The 23,396-nt window shown below is 39.4% G+C and overlaps 1 protein-coding gene and 1 long non-coding RNA gene across 15 annotated transcripts in view; one reads left to right on the plus strand and one right to left on the minus strand.

Annotated features, from left to right (window-relative positions):
- BANK1 (B cell scaffold protein with ankyrin repeats 1) overlaps positions 1-23,396 on the minus strand; it is a 144,651-nt gene that overhangs the window by 1,804 nt on the left and 119,451 nt on the right. For 4 of the 6 annotated variants that reach the window (XM_083835525.1, XM_083835520.1, XM_083835522.1 and 1 more), the window contains 5 exons: positions 20,619-20,900; positions 11,597-11,665; positions 9,586-9,770; positions 3,056-3,111; positions 2,900-2,949 (listed from right to left, as the gene is read on the minus strand). In XM_083835525.1, the coding sequence (XP_083691651.1) occupies positions 2,900-2,949; positions 3,056-3,111; positions 9,586-9,770; positions 11,597-11,665; positions 20,619-20,900 (642 nt within the window). The remainder of the gene's footprint in view (positions 1-2,899; positions 2,950-3,055; positions 3,112-9,585; positions 9,771-11,596; positions 11,666-20,618; positions 20,901-23,396) is intronic. The other 2 variants (XM_083835523.1, XM_083835524.1) reach the window with 2 other exon arrangements.
- LOC310899318 lies at positions 9-20,612 on the plus strand. Of its 9 annotated transcripts, none has more exons than XR_014584193.1 (7): positions 9-2,723; positions 3,103-3,149; positions 4,032-4,231; positions 4,824-4,937; positions 6,129-6,271; positions 10,259-10,451; positions 15,501-20,612. It is a non-coding gene; the product is annotated as an uncharacterized lncRNA (long non-coding RNA). The 9 variants fall into 9 exon arrangements; XR_014584194.1 differs by having other exon boundaries at positions 9-1,898; positions 2,652-2,723; positions 3,103-4,231; XR_014584196.1 differs by having other exon boundaries at positions 9-1,898; positions 3,060-3,149.

A 23,396-nucleotide genomic window follows, 5' to 3' on the forward strand; every position in this document is an offset into this window, starting at 1 on the left:
CTGTAAGAAATAATGAGAAATGTTACTGAATGGGCTGTTTGTGGTGTTTTAGACAGATCAAACACAGTATTTGTTGAAATGAGCATGAGGGACTCACAACAAGAGTCTCTTTCTTTAGATCCATCAGCTCCAGTATTCTCCTCTCTCCTTGCACAAGAAAGTATGGTGATCTGTGAGTAGGTGCAATCAACATAGCCCAGAAGTTCTGAGCTGGAGTTGTTTGCAGAACGATGATATTACCAATAGAAATGTAGTATTTGCACGTTTTAGCTGCGTTTTTTTTCTTTTTAATAACCAAACGCAAAAATTTCCGTACAACTTCTCGTAAGGAAATACAGCAGTATGAAGTTGTTTGTACTGGACTTTCACCAGACTCTTTTTTTCTTTAAAATTCTTTATCTGTTCAGGAAATGTCCTGTCCTCCTAAGTGCTGTACGCAGATTGTATTTCATTGCTTTGTCAAAGAATACTGAAGTGTTAGGTTTCTACTAAAACCATGAATTTCAAACATGCAGTTTCTCAGAGAATTTTAGACTTTCACCTTAAATGCATATTTTTGGTGTATGCAAATGAACATTTCCTTTCAAACCTTGTTATTTTTCTATTAATACGATATTTCTGTAAGTGGTTTAAAAGAGGGAGGGGAAAAAAATAACCCCCAAACCACCAAGCTTTTTAAATCTTGCCAGGGCAATTCTGCTGCTTTACAGTTATGGCACAGGTGGCTCTATAAGGCTTTGCTTTTCAAAAGTATCTTTAATGCTATTGTATTGTAACTCCTCTGAACCAATCTGGAGACAAAAAAAACAGCAAGAAAGCTATAGAGAGGCTATATTTTGCAGAAAGGAGGTTCTCTGAATTTGGCGTGGATAATTCACAAGCAATTTATAGAATGTGCTGGATAAATTGTGTTTTGCAAGTTCTCCCACATTTAATTCACCTTCTGTCTCCCACATGATGATTTTTAAAAGCGACAGAAATCACCTATTCTAACCCCAGGGGTAGTTCCCCCTCCCCCCTTGAATGATTCATCTCACTTTAGCCATCTGCAATTTAGAAGCACCTCTGCTATTACTAAGTTTTTCATCAAAACAGTTCTTTCCAGCTTCAGGGCTGTTAGCCTTCGGAGCTTTTTTAGCTATCTGGTGTAGGTGACTTCAGCCCCACTCAAGGAAAGAGCAGTTAGGAAATCCCATGTAGGAGCAGAGCTGCCTGTTGAAAAGGGAGAGAGCTGCCTGTTGAAAAGGGAGGGAGTAGATTTTTTTTTTTTTCATTTTCAGGTCATGCCAGAGAACTAGTTTTTTTTTCCAGTTTTGTAAGAATTTTGGAGAGGCCTGAACAGATTTAGAAGATAAGCAGCAGGAATGGAGGTACCTGTGTCATGGTGCAGGCACTGTACTCCAGTGAGCAGAAGAGCATCAGGCTCCAGTGATGAGACATGGGAATACAGTTCTCATAGGGAGAAATTGCCCTCCTCTCTTACATGAGAGAAGGGCAGAAGCAAAGACCTCACTGAAGCTTATCCATTTTCAGTGCCACAAAAATAATGCTACACCAGCATAATGTGCTGTTCCGCAGACTTGGAAAAGCTGGAGAAGCAAATTGAATCAAAATAACTTAGCTAACAAGCCTTTATTATATTCGCCTTCAGGGATAAGTTGTATCATTTTGTTGTTGTGAACAAATCCTATTTAGTTCCTTTTATAACTCTAATAATGAAAAATTCAAAATACTACTCACTGCTACAATTTCCATTTTTAAAGTTTCAGTATCCCTATCAGGGCCTAAACTCATCTAAAGGAAAGGAAGATGAAGAAATATAACTGACTTTAGGAGCTACTCAGTCCAGACTATTCTTGCAGAGATCAACAAACCGAAGAAATTCAGTGCTTATTCAGGTACTATTCAAGGTATCATAAATTTGGTAAAGATCTCAAGGACAAGATTTGCACATACGCTAACAGGATGCAGACATCCTTGTTCTTGGCCTTAAACTTTTAATGGCAATCATCCTTCTATACAAAAGAAAGTTTGTGTGCTCCTTCATTTTCAGAGGGATTATCAAGGTAAATTTTCCAGGCGATTATTTCACTATAGCCAATGCTCAGAATGAATGCAAGGTAATTCACGAGGTCTGTAACCTCAGCTCGTGATCTAAGTTCAGTTCCTGGTAACCTGGTTCTCAGCACAGAGGCTGAAAACAGAATTGATTAAAATATACAAACAATAAACAAGCAAAAATAATAAATGCTGTAAAATATTTATTTACTTTTACTTCTTAGCAGCAAGCCTAATGATGTATTTTCAATCAATGGCAGACATGTAGTTTTAAAACTGCTATGCGATTATATGTGGAAGGACACAGGTAGCAAATAGTAATGAAACTATTAGAGATCTCATTAGGTGCCCAAAAGCAAGACAGTCAAAATCACTAACAAACACCAGAAAATTCTGCTGTTCATGGAGACTGTATCACCACCAGTAAGTTTTCAAGCACTTAAATGACCACTGTCTCTGGGTTAATCAGCATTTCTGTACAGATCTATATAACTTCTTTGCATCTGTACAACTTTATTTAAATATTCAGTGTGTTTGATACTGCTAGTGTTCTGTATGTAGGACTACGCTCTAATATAGCTTTTATTTGTAAGCCTTTTAGTGGAGTGTCTAACTGCTTGCAAATTTGCCCTACGGTATCAAGAATAGGTTGAAGCCTGACAAAAGTAAGTTCTAATATAAACCAGAATGTCTGCTGGTTATGTTTATCTTGTGAAATCAGACCTCTGATTGAGATGCTCTTCTATTCTATTATGTGAATGCACTCTGATGAAAAGTACTTCCACAAGCATTAGTTTCCATGACGAATAATGTCTGTGTGTGTTTGTATACATGCTCTTACCTCTGTTAATTAGGCATCTGTTCCTTGTCTGTTGGGGTCCTTGTCGGACACTAAAAAGAAAAGAGATGCAATTAATGAATAGTCATGTATATATCAGTGATAAATTAGGCCAGTACAGAATGTCTTTCAAAGTTGAATAATTCTCAAAACACATACCTAGGGTGAGTCGCCTGTTTTGTGTTTTCCTTCAAATGTGAATACAGCACACGTCCCTGGGAACAGAGGGGTAAGAGAGCAGCCACAAAAATAGGTGAGTGTTGTGTGGGAGAATGACATGAGGTGGGCTTTGTACTTTTAACAGCATGGCTGGCCTCTTTTGGTGGTGTAAAGATGTGCATTTGTGATGGTGAAGTAAATTAGCAAGGCCTGAGGAGTAAGTACATGGAATACCCAGTTGTCTTTCTGAATTCCTTAGCTAACGGTTTGACTGTGGGCTTTGCCTTGTGAAGGCCTGATTTGGTGACAAATGGGCGGGAAACTGTTTTTTTTTTTTTTTTTTTAAACTGTGAGCATCATATGAAGCTAAAAAATACTTAAAGTGGAATAAACCAGGCGAAAGATGTCGCTTCACAAGTCCAATGGACAGCATCATAAACTGACAACAAATACATATTTACAAGACTGGCAGCCCTGTTGAGGTCATAAAATAAAAAAAATATTTTTTATGACTTCCACACACTCCAGTGCCACATTACAAAAGTTAATATATGCTTGAGGACGCTGAGTTATTTCAACTTGGCTAACAGAGTTCAGTAAGGAAGTTTGAGTTCCCATGGCTCCAGATGTCAAAATCAGGGTCTGTCACTGCTCATCTTCCTATTGGCCACCGGGCTCCAGATTAAGTGCTGCTTCGGGGAAATGTCTCCTTAGATGCCACCTGCAAGCTGGAGCGGTGTCAACTGATGAATAAGCACTCGGCAGCAACTTGGACTAAAAGCAAGGTGCTGATGAGGGGTTGAGGAATGAAGCCAGACATTGGGGGATAGCGAAGCTAATCAATAAACTGACAGTTTGTGAAAGCTACATAGTGCTCTTCTAGGTGGTTTTTGGATGAGGCTGAGGAAGAGATTTGGTCTTTGGCAGCCGGTTGAGCAAACTTAATTAAACTTTACTGTCTGCTTTACAATCATAGGCATCTACAAATGTGGATATCAGAATCTGTAAGAAGTTCTGTTGGAGGTTGCTTTTACGGCAGGGGATGACCTGGCTGTGCACAGTGCCTTACGGGAGCGGGTCTGTACTGAACAGTCCACAGCAGCAGGCAGTGAAGTTGTTCTTCTGGATATGAAGGCCACTCTCAGTGACAGAGAGACACCAGTAATGACCAAGTGTGTAAGTACCTACTGATCAACAGCTAACAGCTCAGCTATGAAATAAATTAGTTTCACTTCTGTTCCCTGTGAAAAACTCATTGGAAGAAGCTCCTTGCCTTCCACAGCAGACCAGCTACCCTGCCAGTCTTGACAAGGATCCCAAGACTGGAACAGCTGCAGAGTCTGAATGGCCTGTTTGTCCCACAGGTGTATTTGTCACTGAAGGTCTATGCATCTGACATGCCTAACAAGGCCTGCCTTTATTTAAAACGATTAGGTTGCTGACTACTATATATTTTTTTTAAAGGCCGAGCTTAATATTTGCATAATGTAGTATTAGTTTTCTAAAGTCCATCTGAGTTATCGTTTGCCTTCTGTGGCCTTTGCCTTGCTCATTACCCAGCAGTGAAGCAGTTCTTGCTGCTGTGCTGAGTGGAGAGCAGCTTATCAGTTATTCCGAGTTTTGATGGGGAATCTTATACAATGCAAATCAGTATCCCTAAAACAAGACCTAGTTCCAGGTTCCACAGAGATCAGCTATGAGGGGATAACTATGTACAGGCAATTCAAAGCATCTTATGTAGTTTCTGCAATTTTGTATTTATTTTTAGATGCTGGATGACTAAATCTGTGGGATGTGGCACATAAGGAGCCATAATGTAACTGCGCTAGAAGGCAGATTTTTAAATCTCATTTTCAAAAACAGCTAAGTGAGATTCGTACAGGTAATTCAAATGTCTAAAAGATTCAGGTAGGCACTGTGTAGGTTTTTTAAAAATACGTTTGTGTTACGAATATAGACACAGCATGCATGTAAAAGCTACGCTCTTTTAGGACTTTAAAGGAAACTTGTCTCATCATCCTCATGTAGATGTTATTTATGCTGCTGCCATTTGTTCTGTTCAGGGACAAGCACAAACCCATGCAACTAGAGTTTCGCTTTATGCTTAAGGGCAAGGAATCCGTTACCACGGAGCAAGCTCAAGTCTAACCATGTTTGGACGCTTGTCCTGCCCTTGTGGGACCCTACAGCAGCAGGATGCATCCACCATGCTGTGAGAGCCTTCTGGCTTTCTTGGTTCTGTAACATGTCTGCCACAGGAGACCTATGGGGACTTCAAATGCTGAGACATAGATCATCAGTTCAACTGTTTCAGTCCTGTTATCCTCTCTCGTCTTTCCTGTCCCGGGGTATTTCACAGTTGGAAAAGTGGCTTTCCAAGTCATGTACATGCCTAACTTACAGATAAAGTTTCCCATAGGCAGTAGACTACTTCTAGTTCAGCACTACAGCGGTTTCAGGAAAGGTGCCAAGAGAAACCTTAAATGTCTGAAAAAAAATCTAAGTTGTTCACATTTGAAAACGGAGCTTTGGTCCCCAAATCATTTATGTATTTCCATGAAATTTTACTAAAAATTTGTTGTTGCTGTTGTTCTGTTGGCTGGTTTACATCTCTTCTTGGCAAAAAAAAAAGAGATAAGGTATTATCAATGCCTATAGATTAGACCATGTATTTATTATATAGTAGTGAGATAAATTATTGCCTGTCTGTACTTTTCCACAAATGAACATTCTATATGCTTAGTCCTTATAGAGTTGTTCTTAAAATAGTTATTGTTGCCTTTTTTTTTTTGGTAGATATTTCACTTCAAGAGTGACAGAATTTCCTTTTGCTTTGCAGTCTTTTTGAATGTGTGTGTTAGGTAGTCCTATATTAAACTGTTGCAAAATGAGATATAGACTTCAGGATAGTATCAAATGTTATAATGGAAGACTAAAATGACTGCTTCTCCCATTAATAGCTTTCATTACAGTGGAAGCAAGATCAAACTTATCAAGAAACTAAAAATTACGTTCCTTATAGCAGAAATTTTCTTCTCTCATTAAAATACAAATCAAATTCCTTTTCTAACAGGCTTTTGCTAGGATCTGTTTAAATGCTAAATCAAGTCTTCAAAACAGCCTAGGACAATGGATCTCCAAATCCTGATTTCAAACATGGGACTTGGAGGTAGTCCCATGTTTTTAAACGTACAGCTGGGGAGTCTGTGTACAGAGGTAAGAACTAGAATTTGTTAAACAAATCTGAACTCCTAGCTATCGTGCATACAGTTCCATTAAATGGCATGTGGTACAAAAAGTCTCTGCAATGAATGCTTTCAGGTCTGCTTTCCTTAGGAATTATTGAAGAGAAAAGAATGCAATCGTTATTTTTGTTTCAGGCAATTTATTTTTGTCTGGACTTAGGTATTGCTTTTCTGAGATCTTTCTTTACTCTTGTCATTAATATCCCTCTAGCTGTAGAGTTCCATCTGTTAAAAGTTCTTAGGTTCAAGAATTTAAATCTCTGATAATACGTGTACTGTTGGACAGGAGAGGGGCCTACATAATTATTCTTCCCATTGTATTTCTGCTTTATATTATATTTCTGCTTTATATTCATCACAGGAAATAAAACAGCATAACAGAGAGGGCAGGGAGGTTAGGATCAGAAGGGAACATAGTGATCATTATCTGAGTTACTGGATAATACAAGCATTATTGTTACAGAAAAATTTAAATTCTGGTGTTGATACTACATTTCTGCTGGTATGATTCACTAACTAACTGGATTCCGGAGAGAGAGGACAGCACCAGCAACAAGATTGATGTGGCCTTAAAATAAAACCCTACAGCCAAATGGTTTCCAACAATCACCCTCGTGTCATGGCAAGCTTTGCTTTGCCTACACAAAACAGCTTTTAGGAACAGATGTGGCAATCCCAGGTCCTGAGGCTCTGAGTGCCTTGTGATGGCTGACGGACTCGGCCCACTCATGATGCTGGGCCCCTACAGACCATGGAGGACTTGGATTAAAGCTGAAATAAATATAAACAGTCTGAACTGCAACTCTGCCACTGGGCCAGCAAGAGTTTCCCTTAATTACAGTATCTCAACTATCAAGTCTATGTAAATACAACACTGCCTAATAGAATAATGAAAGCAGTCCTGTGGATTAGTTTTTGCTCTTGCAGTAAGGAAATAACATTTTTAGCTGGTTATTTAAATAGAAAGGTTGTACTAAGTCCAACGTAAAAAAAGAAACACTACACTTCCCCTCCAAGAACTTGCACATATTAAAGTTTACAGAATTCAAAGGCCTAAAGCCAATGCCATCTAATATTTCAAAATAATAAGAGAAAATCATTTGCAGGAAATACAGGTGATTTATACTGTGCCTCACAAAGGGGAGAAAAAAACCATCTTAAATGACCAATGGCATAACTTTTACTAACGAGTCACAATTGTGAACTGCTGTAGCAATAGAAAGCTCATCAAGAATGTGCAAGTGCAAATTGATAGCTGATTTACAAATAAAATATTGAAGTCATCAAGTAAATTGTCATAAAGAAATCATCTACTCTAATATGACAAAGCAGCAGGAAATAGCAACTACAGAAAAGCTGAGCCACGAAGACTTGTTAAATTTTCTGCCCCATTAACTCTCACTGAGCTCATCTTTGGGATGAAATCTTGACCCTGCTGAAGGACCGATTACACTAAAATAACTTAAATGTGGAAAGATGCAGAATATGCACATTACAAATCCCATGCCTGATCCAAAAGTCTGCCTATGCTTTGGATCAGACCTCTGCAGTGTACTTATTAACAGCTCAAGTCTTTGGTGTTTTGAAAGCCAAAAGAAAGTGTAACTTAACATGCAAGTTTTCCTTTCCTAGTCTGTTTCCAATACTGATGTCTCTAAGGTGGCGCATTGTTTCCTTTAAAAAACAAACAGCAGAAATCAATAACAGAAGTTTGCTGTAGAAATAAGGAGTAACTATAACAAGCTGGACTCTAACATTCCAAACACCAAACTTCTCTCTCCAGAAAAATCATTTTAAAAGGCAGAAAAATATCTACTACGTGCTACAAGTAGATGTTAATTTTAGCTTTTATTCCCAAGAGTCTTGTGGAGTTTTTTTTTCCCCATCAGTGAGTTATATTGATTTTGGGGTTAGATTACAGAGTTTTGGGTTTTTATTTTTTGCTTTGGACAAGTGATTTTTTTCCCCTCAAAATCCCAGTGAAGACCAGACAACTACAGTGCTAGCATGAATTAAATTCATTATGTTCACACTGGGGTAACGGTGAAAGAGTTTTCTATGGTACCAAACAAACTAAAAGTCAGACATGCAACCGAGGGTATAAACCACGCTTTTTCCCTTAAGCAGTGAAACCAAGCCAAGTACATCTTCCCTTCAAATACAGGCATCTTCAGGTTAAAAAATAAATAAATAAATCTTTGCACAGATTAGACCTCCCCAGCTAACCCCCTGGACTGACAGCGCACTGCCGCAGGTAGACCCAGAAGGGGCCACCCCCGTACCCTTGCACTGCCGCCAAACAGCTCGTGTTGTGCTGCTGGTGCGCAGTCTGGGCGCTGCGCTCCCAGGCTGTTCCAGGGCCCTGCACTTTTGCTATTAAGTGTTCCACTGCACTGACAAAGCTCGTATGATTTCTTCAGTAAATGCAAACAAAAAGGGCATTTAATCTCTCCTTGCAAGCAGTGTCTGATAGCTCTCCCACTCCACTGAGCAGCAGACTAGCTTTGGTTTTTCTTTTTCTACTAATGTACTTAAAAGACAACAAGAAAATATTTTTGTTAATGCGTGGCCTCATATAAAATGAGGGCATAACCTCTTCTTCCAGCTGTCTTGTTAGAAGTAATTAACAAAGCTCCTCACTGTGTCTTTCTCCTTAAGCATATTGTCTAGCTTTGATGCAATTCTCTCAGTGACTCACTGTGTGGGCTTTTGTAAATCTTGTTTTTGTGCACCTTCATTGACTCCATACATTGACTATAAAGGAGCTGAAGAGCATTTCTGAGAACTGTGAATTTCACCAAGTAGATTCAACACTTTCAGACGGGCATACAGAGTGCTGGAGTTAATATATATTAGCAAAGTATGTTTGAAGTAGTTATGTTTCTGTTAGCTGACACTATTCAATAGCACATTTGTTTTGTTCAGCTACAGAAAGTTGGTGGTTTCATAAAAGATGCATAGACCTATGCATCACTTAACAGCATAAAATAAAAGCCTTAGGAGAACAGATTTAACTCGGGATTTTAACCAAATGCAGCAGCACCTACATTTAGGCAAAATAATGCCAGGAAGCCTCTCGAATAATCAAGTAATAGTGGAAACAGGTATCTCCAAGATTCAGAACCATAAGCAACAAGAGCCTTGGGAATTGATGGGCATGTCACTCATAACACCAGAAATCACAACCTCCATTTTTGACCTCATATATAGGAGCCAAAATTCATAAGATTGTTTTCCAAACTGATCAAGATTCCAATCAAGAAACCTAAATGTTCAGATTCATACCTGTAGAGTGGACTGTAGTCTCTGGTTTTCATTCTGCCACCGTTTAAATTTGTCAAGGGCTTCGTCCACAGAAATTGCCCCCTTTTTCACTTGTTTCTGCAAATGGATAAGTTCTTCCTGTTCAGCAGGGATGTTGTGTTTCACAGTGCTATAAGCTACTGTCTCGCTGGGGCGTCTGTGTGCTGCTACAAAATGTAAAAAGATATATATTAGTAACTCATTTCATTCCTTTCTATTCTTTCTGATCTGATATCAATTAAAACCACACCATCTATAGGGTGGTTTTCCCTGCCCCTTTCTCTCTCTTTCTCCCTCTTTTTTTTTTTTTTTTGGCAATGAGGGAAATACAATGAATCAATGAGGTATCTACCATTAGTCATTGGCAGCAGAGTAGCATCTTAAACATTTCATTCCTTACTATTGCCCTGATCCACAGATCCATTAACGTCAGGTCATACAAGAATTTCCTTCCAGTGCTAAAGCTATAGCCCAGACACTTTAAAGGAAATCATTGACATGTTAAGACACGACATTTCCACAATGCCCCCACTCCTTCTTCCCCAACTTCAACCATTACATTTCTCAAATGCTGGGGTTGAAATTTGGTCAGAAAGCATCATGAAATTTCACGGTTTTTTTTCCTTCCCAAATATAATTACTGGATACACTGCAGTGATAAGAAGCTGTTCCAACCTAGTCCTCCTACAGATTATGATGCAGGTGCACAACTGAAGGGAAACGTCAGGAAGAGGTGCGTTATCAGACGCACAGCTCGGTCCAGGGAGGTGTAGCACCATGTCTATCTCCAGGACATCGCTACGAAATGGCTGGGACAGCACACATCTCCGTATGAAGATGTTGCAAAGGTAACATAAAGCACTTGTTTCAAACTGCACAGAGAGCGCAGCCAGGCTGCGTGTTTAAACCACAGTTATTAATTGGGTCAGTTTTTCTGCTGTGTTGTGCACCGATATCTTTAAGTGAAGGAGGACCAGGCAAAGAAAAATACATTAAGGAAATAAAAAAAACCAGCTACTGTGACTTCTACTCCCTCCTTTTGATCACATACCATACTAAGACAAATTAGGTGTGAGTCTCTATTTTTTTTCCATCTCTGCTAGTTGTTTCTATATGACAGAGGGATAACCCCAATGACGTGCATCTGATACGATAATTTGGAGATCAGACCAGTTTAAGTAAAATTGCATTTTTCTTACCAGCAAAATGATGGGAGTTACTGCGGGGTTCCTCAGACCCATAAAATTTATTCTGTTTTATGTACATATATATAATTTTAGCTGAGGTATGCTACCTATACTCTGTTACTAAAAATTATAGAAATGCAGTAAGACCTAGAAGGTCCTGCACTCTTTTCCTCAGTGGCTTAGTGTTCATGGTAAGTGATGTCAGTAGCATGGGAAACTCCAGTTCCCTTTTGCAGAACTTTATAGGCAATTGCATGCTGCTCTTCATGCTTTAATCCTCATAAGCTACTTGTTGAAAGAAGAGGTAAGAAAAATATTCACTCAGCGTTCATTCATTTTGTCTGTAACATTGTTAGTTATTTTAGGGAACCATTAAAGGAATTTGGTAGCAACGTTTTGATGTGCAACAACTAAATAACAACCAGGCTGCCACCAGTAATTCGTTCTACATAGATCTTGGGGCACCCAGGAGAGAACTTGTGCTCCACTCACTGCTGCTTTTCCATAGCTGGAATTAAGTGAGCGCAGCTGAGCCCTCCAGTCCTTCCTTTTCTTGCTTTTAATCACAATGGAGAAAGCAAACAGAACGGCATAAAGTAACTCTAGCTGTACAAATCTTTCCCAAAAGACTGTAACTTTTATTTTTCTTTATTTAATTTAATCTCTTCATGCTGCAGTAGCATTAAGGATATAAATCACGTGCAGGAAAATAGATGCTAAATCAGTCAAAATCAAGTCACAGCAATTCTCTACTAGTTCTACTGAAAAACATCAAGGTAGTTAAAGAGCTAAATTAAATTCTGTACCGTGCTTCCTGACATTGCAGTACATCTTGTTGTAGTCACTGGGCATCTGAGTGGCCTTTCGCTGAAACACTACAAAGTTAAGAACATAAGGAAGTTAACCAAAACTGTTAATAGAAGACATCACACATTCTGAAAGAAGGATGGAGGCTCATGAAAGCAGGCTGGAATAAATTTCTTATTCTAGCCTTGGGGTACTTCTCAACCCGCTCATCAGCCTAATGTTAATTACTTGAAAAATTGTTCTGTTGCACAGAATGGCAGGATTATTGATATTACAAGATACCATGACAAGAAGCTTTGAAGAAAATAAAATAAAATTATTGCATTAACATTACTTGTTTAGAAAAAACAAAACAAAACAACACGTAATCTTAAGAGTTCTTCACATGGTATGGACACGTACTATAGTCTGTATCTTATTTAGGGGAAAAGCTAAGGCAGGAAAAACAATAGTACCAGGCAAGAATAATGACAATGCTTAAGTAAGAATACACACGTGTGTTTCTCTTGCTCATACAGGCACCAAGAACAGCAAGGCCTGCTTACCTGCTCCCTTACCCTCGCCCACCACTCCCCTGCTGTCAGGTGCCTTGAGTACAGACAGCTTGGATTTGCCCTGGAATCTGCTGCTGTCAAACTTTTGCTGGCAACGAAAATAAAACCCAGATGGCTGGAACTGCTTCATTTCTGACTTACCTACTGTCATATATGCCTTGCCCTCTTAAGTCTCAGTTTTGATTTTAGCTAAAAAAACCCAAAACAACAAACTGATAATGTAGAGTAACTCCTTGCAGTGAAGTTACCTTACTGACAAACGTGCCAGTTCAGTGCAGCAAGTATTTGTTTTGGGACCAAGGCATGGTACAACAGAGCCGTGTGCACGGCACGCTCTGCACACACCCTGCCGTCCCGGCTGCTTGCTCACGCAGAGCACGGAAACCCAGCAGAGCTCAGTTTGTTCCTTGCCTGCCTGCTCAGGCTGCCACGTACGATTCTTCAGTGTCTTTCACGAAACTTGCGAAATGGCGGATTGAGGCCATTCAAACTCTGCGCTTGCTACACAGAGAGGTGGGAAGGAACAATTCCTGAGAGCGTTTTCTAAATGACAGAATGAAGTCTTCAGGCCAACCCTGAGTAGGGAGTATGGGAGGTGATGATGAATGACAACAGCTGGGGACTTCACGTTCCTGAAAATGTTATCAGATGGGTTAAATGGATAGCGTAAAAGAACGAGACAGGCAGCACAATCTGTCGATGTTATGGCCCTAGTTTCGGCCTAACACTGATAGATTTTAACATTTATAATACTCCTCTCTATAATTCCCAAAGAATCCTGCTAAATGTGGCCGCAGTGTTTTCTTCTACACTTGAAATAGTATCCTCTTGTAAGAGAGGAAATTAAAGTACACTGAGGTGATGCCAGCAGCCTCAATTTGTCTGCATAAGGAAGAGGAGGGATACACTCAACAATGTCCCTGATTGGGAAGTACTTTAATTGATAGGCTTTGAAATTTCTGCTGAGTTTTGCAGTGTCAGAGTAATCAGAAATGGAATTACTCTTCCAGTTGTTCAAAGTAAAATTGTTAAAGCCACTTTACGTGCTGCATCTTGCTGAAATGATTTTAGCTGGCAGCAAGTACTCAGTGTGGGTGAAGTAAATGAAAACAAATTATTCCTGTTTCTGGAATGCCTGGCGTATGCACACGCTGCTGTACCACTGCCACAGGTTTAGGGAAGACTCTAGCAATTTACTCCTTCATTCCCACATTCTCTTCTGTCAGCTTTAAGCTGCTGGAATACAGTAAGTGGAATGAAAGAAATGGATAGTTTTGTACAGAGACACATTCTGTTCTTACGGAAGGTAAGAGTGACTATTCCTTCAGTAAAACAATATTAATATAGCAGTTTTTTAGGTGGCAGAATGCCATAGTCCTTCAAATGAACAAGTAGATATATATATTTATATTTTAGAGCCTCTGCTATAGAAAATCTGATTAAAAAATCACAGAACTGCTATTATGCTTTTTTTCTTTCTTTTTTTTTTAAAAAAAACACTTAACAAGCACCTTCAATAATATTTGTAAGACTTGTTTTAAATTTTTCATCAGATTGTGACTGGACAAAATACCCGTACATGTTTATACGTCAGAACCTAGAAGTTCAGTATCTCCCCCTTTAGTTGCTACAGGACACAGATGAAGTCCTTTGCATGCCCTAAATACATTTTGATGTCTTAGGTAGCAAGAACACTTTTTAGGAATGTAATGCAACCTCAATTTCTCCAGGAAAGCACAATGAGTAAGGAACTACTGCACTATTTTCCAGTAGGATATGAAACCAGAAAACGGTGTTCATTATTTTTAAATCTCAGTGAGACTGGTTACTGATGCTGATTCAGGCTGTACGCACATGTAGGTAAATAACGCTGTGAGGCTTGAAATGCAATTAATAATTTTATGGTTATCCCCACAAATAGAAGGACTAGAAATATTTGAAATCTAAGCCTCTTGTGCATAATTCTATATCAAGAAGAACATTTTATAATGACACAACTGTACAAGAAACTATGATGAGTGTAAAGCACCTAGAAAGAGAGAATGCAAATTTTTACAATAGCCGCAGGTAGACAAAAAGAACAGGAATTTGATTTTCAGAATTAATTGATTCTAACACAGAGCTGTAATGATAAGAATTTATAGATGCACAATGACATTAAAAAAAAATGCTTGGTGATAGGCCAGTCAGAAGTACGATAATTAAAAACACAGGCAATCAAAATATGGAAAAAGTTACATTATGAATGAGAGCAGGCAACTCCTATCAGTAAGAGGCACAGATATGGTTTCTAATTCAGATTTTACTTTACCTGTCTGAACTATGAAGGATGTTTTCCCAATTAGCAACGTTGCCTCTCAAACCCAAACAACAGTTCGGCACCTTACACAGGCGATTCAAGTAAAGCCAGGCTGATGAACCGACCCCCTCTGGAAGAACACTGAGCTTATCATGCCATCAGCCTAATCCTACTTCCTCAACACTTTCAGCAGAACAAATGCAACAGAGAAGAGAGACAGCAAAACAACCAGTAACTATCACTAATTTGAATTCAGTTTGCTACGGGAAATTCAAGATGCAGCTATTCATCAGCCTCATTCAGCTGGTGTTCCAAACTGAATTATCTATTGCCATGACCGTTTTGTTTAGGAAACATTCAAAATTAAAATCCAGGGGGAACAAAATCTTCATAGAAACACAAGGCAAATTAATTAATACACTAGGGTTGCACTTATTAACAGATCTCAACTCAGTTGCAAATTACAGCGAGTTTGTAAAGCTTCCAGCTTTAGTAGGTTTTTGCTTCACTCATTTTAGAGTTGCCACGCAATTACCTGTCATGATCATGGGAAGAACGCAAAAAGGAGGGCACAACTGCTAGCTGGGGTACATTGCTGGGAGAGACTCTATCTTTGCCCACTCCATTTTTTTAAACATCTTAACATTTAAACTGTGTGTGCAGAGTACCTAGACAAATAAAACTCACAGATTTGATATAGGTTAGATTGTAAATTGGATGTAGCACAGTGAGAGATGACAAATACATGGAGAATACCATGGAAGGAATATAATGGAATGATGCTTATTATTCATGAGATGACAAGTATGCAGATGTTGGTTCACATCCTTTTAGATCTCACTTTTGTTTTGTCTGTTTTGTTTGCTAACATGGAGCATCACTCAGCAAGAGTCCTAAAGATGCAACACTGAGATGATTAAGGAGCACTCCTAAAACGTACCCAAAATAGTTCACATATTTAAGATTAAAACGAAAAACTCTGGTGATTCATAGCATGAAATCAGCTAAGGCGATGGGACACTAAGTAGCATGGCCTTTTGTATTTTTCAGCACAGCTGAGCACCGAACAGAAGCACGGCAGCACGCCTTATGACCGGCCCAATCAGGAACACGTGCCGTGGAGAAGGGCAGTGCCTTACCCGTGCCGGGCAGGGTAACGAAGGGGGCTCAGGTCCCAGGTGCTGTCCTGTCATGGGGGCACAGGCGTCCGAATGCACTTACACCATCAGGAGGTGAGGGGAAAAGACTTTTAACTGCAGTGGTGTGGGAAAACCAGGACATAAACTTGTACAGAAGCTCTGATCTGTTCTAAACACATCGGCTGACATTGTGACGACATCTGTAAGGGCACGCAGCAGTCACTGCACCAGAACACAGACTAAGCAACGTCAACAACACTCATGGAAATACCGCACTGCCAGGCTGCTCCATTAATTACAGGCCCAAGGCACGCCGCCTGAGTTTTGCAGTTGCAGCTCCAGATCTGCTCATCACAGCTCATACACAGGCTGTTTGCTGTCAGCCTCTACCTTCCACAGCCGCATAATTAGGAAGTCAAGACTGAGAAACCCAATTTCTCAGATCAAACGTAAAATGACTTTAAAAAGAATCACCATGTAATGACAATGTGAAAGTAACACAAAAAATAAACACATTCACCAGCAATTTTCTTCCCAATTCACAGTCAGATTCTGATTCTGCCGAACACGAGCCCAAAGCTGCTAGAATCACACCTTGGTCAGGGAGGGACCTCCAGAGACTATGCAGAGGCAGCTGTTCCCCTACACTGAGGCAAGACAACCAAAGTAACACTGGAATGCCGTTTACCAAAAGGGTAAAGAGTGAGTGAAAAGGCGGTGGTGGTCAGAACTTGGTGTCGGTGTCCTTGCTGTCCCATACACGGTGAAGAGAACGCTCCCATGCTCCCACTCTTGCTCTTCTCATCATTTTAACTTGGTGGACTATGGAAGGTGGAAGAAGTCTAGCAATATACTCAAGAACATTTGCTCCACTACGTAAAGCATGAATATATTTCTGCAGTCCCATTTTTCTTCAGCAGAGTAAAGCAAAAAGGAGAAGACTACCTGGCTTGACCAAAACCATGCTATTCAGAATGGGTTGCTTTTCAGTCAGGCTGCATCCTAGAAATATTTCCTCTCTGTGTGCTTTATTCAGTACATATTATAATCTACTGGAGTTAAGATACCAAAAAATCTGACTGAATCACCATGACAGATGAAGCCCATATACTAGTTCCTAAACAGATCTTTAAAGTCTAAGGTGTTCTAAGACAGCTCAACAGTGGTTCCTAGTATTTTTTTTTTCCATGGAAAAACATCCTTAAGTTGGGGATACATAATGAAATTCATCTGCAGTGCAGTACTTTATCCTCACCATAGGAAAGTACTAGAAAAACCATCTCTGGGACATAAAGGTTTTGCAGTTTGCATGGGCTCTGAGGCTTCGCTTTGGGAACCCCTGCTTCAGAGCATTTAAACCATCTGCATAATAAGAACTTTAAATTCAGGATGTGATCGCTATAGTTCCCAGTAATCAGCCTGATAACTTTCCAAGACACTAGCAATTCTGCAATGGAGATTTTTTTTCCATTGCATTTGGGTTTATGTTGTTCCCATCTGCACATAAAATAGTCTGCCTCCTTAAAAATATCCACTGCCTGCTACTTCCTGTATGCCCAGTGATTTTGATGAGCAACGAAAACGGTATTCTCTTCTGGAACAGTAAATGGGAAACACTTTTTCCACGTCTTCTAACCCAGGTGTGAAGTCCCACAGACAGCTAACGTGGTAAAACGTTTCCCGTGCACAGAGGGAAAATGCACTGCCGCAGGGATTTGTGACAGGTTTGTAAAGGACCAAAGGCTGTAGCACATGAAGTTTTATTTCTGCTGCTGTAGGGCAGGTGTCCACATTGTGGAGAACCCCTCTGGTACTGGTGGTCTCTGACAAGAGGTAAAAGAACAAGCCAGGACAGTAACGTAACCCTCACACCATAGGGTACTCCTGGTAGGTGAGACTTCAGAAATGGTCCCCAGGTGTTACAGATGCTCACACTTCTGTCCTGAGAACGTACTGCAGACTTCGGTTTGCAGCACGGTCAATGTGGTATCAATAGGGAGTATTTAAACTTCACTGTAAACTGAAAGCACAACACCTTCATACATTTATTTAACAGCTGTTTTGGCAGAACACCACTGGAAAAAAAAAACACTGAAATAACCTCCAAAGCAACACTAAGCACTTAAGGAATGGAAAGTGGGCATGCGAAGAGTGTGCACCATCTGGACAGCAAGCTATTTGGCACCAATGTGCAGCTCCATCGGTTGATGAGCCTTTTCTACATAAAACAAAATTCTTGCAGTGGTCTAAACAACAACTGTACCCACTGTTTGTTAAAGACGCAGTTTGCTGAGCAGTGTCCACTACAGCGATTTGCACATTCATTAAAATTTAAAACAGAATAAATGAAACCACCTCGAACTTATTAGAACACTTATGTTTTACATCTTTCAGCTCACTCAGAGCCTGATTCTTACAGAAATATGCTTTAACAGAACCTGTTTCTTACAGAAATATTCTTTGGTTTAGAATTTAAAAGGTACTTAGTGAATGTGCGGTGGGGAAGGATGCCTCTGGTTGAGTAACTTGAAGTTGCTCTGTGGAACAGGGTTTCTCCCTCCAATAAAGCCCCAGCGTAACTCCAGACAAGTCGTTTAACCCAGCAATCAGGCTCACGAGTCCCTGATACCAGGATGCTATTAGACACACTGAGGAATTTGAAGTTCTAACTACTCCTAGCAGCCACTGAAAACAACGGGATTTCTGCTCTGAGTGAGTAATGTGCTATATGATGGTGTTTGCCTGAAGCACGGCACCCCACAGGTACTTCATACTGGGCACCCAAGACCTCAGTGGACACAGAACAAATCAGAGGGCGTATCACAAGGGGGTATGAAGCAACACACTGTACCTAGGGGAGGCAGGAATCACGTTTTAAGCAAAAATGGGACTGAACAACACTGAAGAGTTTTGCGTCTTATGCTCACCCACTTTACATACTAGATGAAACAAAGCAGCTGGGATAAATAGCAGCACACAGTTTTATAGTTAAGGATCGTATCGTAATGTTTGTGGCAGGAAGAAAGAAGTAAAACTGCAAAACTCCCTTAATTTCTAACTTTTTCATTGTTTGACTTTGTGTCCTCAGAAATGCTCTTTTTTAGATAATATATGAAAAGAAAACCTGAAACTATCACAAATTTATTTGAGGAATGGAAAACGTCTACATGCACTAACCAAAGTGGTTTTATTTTACGCCCAATAAATTAAATGATAAAGCAATGGATGCGAACACATGCAGATTCTAAGGATGGGCTGGAATTAAATTTTCTGGTTCTTACAGATTAAACCATCTTTTCTTTTCTGATTATAAGAAATTCTAATACAATAAACCAGAAACTGGGATATTGCTAGACTGGGTGAATATTTTTTTAACCACTGTGGAGGACAAAAATTGCCAAGACAAGTAGCAAGAGGAATCTTTTGGCTGAATGTACACCACTCCTGTCTAAAATTTCACTACCTTGGGAATGCTTGCACGAAACAGGAGAGTGAGAAACCCCAGCCCTAGAACTAGCATGATGGCTGGGGAAGCAGAGGCCTGAGTGGTCAAAGTGAATCTTTCTTGAAGTGCTTCCACTTTTGTCATTTACTGTCTAAGTAAATGAACTTGAGACAGAGACTGATGTCACAGAACAAGAGGAAAATCATTTGTCTACCCCCTACTCGCATACAAAAGCAAATCTTAAAACCTTGGGTTAGTATATAAGGTGTAAAAGAACCACGGCCCCATCAAAGCATAGTTTCTTCCTTAGTGAACAGCTAGGGCAGACAAAGCAGAAACACTCTAGTGCAATAACAGTCAGTAAAAGCAGTCTTCCAAATAATGCATCTTCACAGTAACAGCTTTCGAGTCACTGGCACATCTATGATGGAGGACCAAGATCTGAGGTGCTGCTCTAACAATCTTAGTAAAAGTAGCTATTTCAAGACTTTTGTAGTTGTACCAGGCCTCCTACATCCATCCCTTCTTGCCTTATTCTCTAACTACTGTAATGATTCATCCTTATGCTTCCTGAACATGCTGAAGAAACAGCAACTAAATGATGAAGACAATAGCCCGCATATTCTGGGCCTCACCTGGAGTTATACAGCCTGGAGCTAGCTAGGAAGAATAAATCACTGACTGAAAAAGGCATGGCAAAGGAGGTGCTTCTCTGTATGGTAGGATGATTTGGGTCGTATCAGTCCTGTTTTAATGCACGCACTGGATGGAGTAAGTAATCTTCTAGTGTAAGTAATCCGGTGTCCTTCTCAACTTGTTTTTCTACCATTTATTCTTATGCACATTCTTATACAATTGTGAGGTTCTTGTAGAGGAGAGTGGAAATGCAGACTGTATGCATTTTGGAGCTTACACCGAGAGATCCCTGCACCAAGCTCACAGGAATTTCTTCTGTTATTCTGAAATTTGGCTTCAATATGAATTGGTCTAAAAGATACCTGGAAGCTCTTCCAGCATTACATTTCCATGAATAAGCTCAAAAAGGTCCATCAATTTTCAGAGAAATGGTAAAAGGATATAGTCCCTCCCCAGATGGCAATTTCTAGCATCAGAGAAAGGAGATTAGAAAGAGGAATCTCCACATAGGCATTTCTCCCTACTGCTCTCATCAGGAAAACAGAATATGGCTGAAACCTCTACTCTCAGAATTAAGAAAAAACAGTTTGATAAAGAAACTGAAAGAAAAAGCTACTCAAATAGCACATTCTGTATCATACCATTGAAATAAATGCACTCACAGCTAGCCCAGTGATTCTTCATCTTCCATCAGATTGTCATATTTTTTGTAAAATTAAACCAAAAAAGTGATGTTATCGTAGATGCAAATTGAAAATTATTAGTCAGAGATGTTCTCAGCTCATTTGAAAAGTGAGAACAGGTAAATTGAATCAACAGGTTTGTTGGTTTGAAAGCAACTGAACAAAGATCTTAGTCTTTAAAAAAAACACAACAAAACTGTTCATCAAAAGGAACAAACACGTCCATATTCTATCAGCAAGTATTCTCAAAGAAGCAAGCACTGACCTTGTACTATGTAGGGAGTGTTCTCATTTCTGGCAGGCGAACATACAGGACGAGGGGCAGGGGCTGGAGGCCTGTTTGTGATAAACGACCTGCGTTCTTTCCTCTTCTCCTCCTCCTTCTCAGCCAGTATCAAATCGTACAGAGATTCATCCAATTTCGCAGAAGTGTATGGGTGCTCCTCCTTGTCATCTTCCTCATATGTATCTTGGCCTTCTCTGTAGCATGCTGTTAGGAGTCCATCACCATATTCTCTGTCACTTCTGTTCTCCACAAAATTCCTTTCTGAAAAAGCACGGAATTGTGTTCCATAGGTGGGGTAAAGAAAGGAGATCAAGACTTAACTTAAGGCTTTAGATTTTTCTAATGTAAAGAGGAGACCTAATTTCAGTTCTAAACTAAGACATTCTGATTCTCATTGGTTTCTGATCATCTACGTCAGCAGAGAGGATATCCTAAAGGTATAATTTCAGCTTCAGGGCCTCCTCATGATTTCACATCAGATTATCAAAATTAGATGCTAATATATTGGCACAAAGTAAATACTCTTATTTAAAAGCAATGCTGCATACCCCGGTTGCTCCAACAAGAGTCATACGAACACATTCCTTAATGGTGAAGCCAAGCAAGTGGTACCTGTAGTCCTTGGCATTTTGGCAAATCAGGCTATTTGTTAGCTGTTGCAACAATGACTTAAGGAATTAAACTTATTTTAGAAAATGTTGGATTTTGTCTTTCCAACATCTTCAATGTCCCATTTGTTTTTGAGCATTTTACTACAATGTACTGTAGGGAAAAGTGGAAAAAAAATTAAAAGCCCCTTAAAGGATAAATGAAATTTATGACCTCTTATTATCTACGCTAAGACTATCCTAAACCCCACACCCAAATGACTTTGCTGGGTCTCTACTCCCCATGTTTCACCGTACATCTAATCAGAACTTGCTTTCCTTTAGCTTTTACATTTTACAGCTTTTCCTAATGTTGTAATGAACTGCATGTAAATGTGCATTCACTGAGCTAGGCTTTGGTCACTACTGGAGTTTTAAATGCTTTGGTTGCTATTTACAGTAAATTAAATAATTGTTGTATCTGTTTATGGGTTCAGAGGAGCTTTACAATCTTTATGATACATTTGTAAATGGGATGTGTCATTTATAAATGGGCTGTATTATTAATACATATTATCAATATGTATTCTGGCTCAGATATAATTTTTAAAAAAAAAACAACAAGTGTGATTAATACAGCTGCCATATTTAATATGAAAAGTATTTTGTTTCCATGCCACTATAAAAGTTCCGTTTCTTTCTCTGTAGGATTTTCTTTCTTTTAACTCCCACAGGGGGCACTCTCATGCCACTGCCAAAAGAAAGACTTCAAGAAGAAGGGACTTGCCTTTTAGGTCTTCCATAGCAATAGCTAAACTAAGTGGCTAACTAAAAACACGTAGCAGTGACTCATTAGAGCTCTCTGAAAGCAAATACCATGCCAATTTAGGGAATTCTGATACCCCCATCCCCACCCCCAAAATAAAGTGAAACGAAACCAAGCCTAGGACTTCAGGAAAATTCACGGCATGTCTTAAGTGACTGATTCACACAGATGCATTCCTAAATGCATTGGTCTTATCAGCACCACACAGCAGAGAAGTTTCCTCTTCTGGGATCCACGTACAGGTAACGGGCATTTGGCAGAGAGGGACACATTGCTACCTGACGGTGTAGCCATGAGAGCTGTCCCAATACAGGCATTTATATCAGACCTATGCTAACAAATCCCGTATGCCAAACCTGTCCCCTCATTTATGTACATACATACACACCTACATTGAGTATGGCATAGCAAGGAAAATGCATTTGCAATAGTGGTTTTATTTTGCCCCTCTTCCTTTTGGAATCTGTGACCTGCTGTACGTAGCCAGTTTTTTCTTTCACAGCAGAAAACAGGAAGAAAACCTATCTAAAGCAGGCTATAAGGCTGAACAGCTATTTCTGTGCACTTACATGAACATCAAAGTGCTTGGTGATGGTAATTTAGGCCTCTAATGGGTTATGCCACATTTGAAAAGAGAGTTAACAGTAATAAGCTGTGGAGCAAACTCACAGGCAATTTGTGCACACACTTATCAGTAGTGTCCATGACAAAAGTTTTTTTTTTCTACAAGATTTTTTAAAACTGGTATTTAAGCTTGAATTCTTTTGCATATTTACTTTTTGCCAATGAGAAAAAAAATATAATCACTCCTTTTGAAATAGATGCAAATGGTATTTTGGACTTCTCAACTACAACACTAAATTTTAGATTTTTACTCTGGAGCTGAAATATTTAAAAAAAAAGAAAGAAAAGCATTTCCTTAAAGGTCACAATCTCTCTCTCTCTCTTTTCTATTTGTAACACAATGTAGTGTTTTATTTCTAACCACAACATTGGCTAAAACATAATAAAATACTGTTACTTCTCTCCACACAGTCACTTTTGTATTAATTCTACCTGTGAAATTATAAACTGCATTAAATCAAGATAGTATTTAATATTTTTAAATGTAAATATTTAAATCAACTTGAGAAAAATACAAGCTTAGTGCTTTGTTTTAGGCCTCTCTTGTAAAACAAGTATTTTATGTATTAGTTGGTAGCATTCTGAGATGGACAGAGTGAGAAAAACCTGAAACTGTAACCCAGCAGCCCACACCTCTGTATTAGCTGATACACCTGGTTGTGAAGACCTTCATGCAGGTCACAGGCACATGTTTGCTGTGCAGAATTAGGGCCATGCTGT

This window comes from Anser anser, assembly GCF_964211835.1.
Source record: "Anser anser genome assembly, chromosome: 4".
Classification (NCBI taxonomy): Eukaryota; Metazoa; Chordata; class Aves; order Anseriformes; family Anatidae; genus Anser; species Anser anser.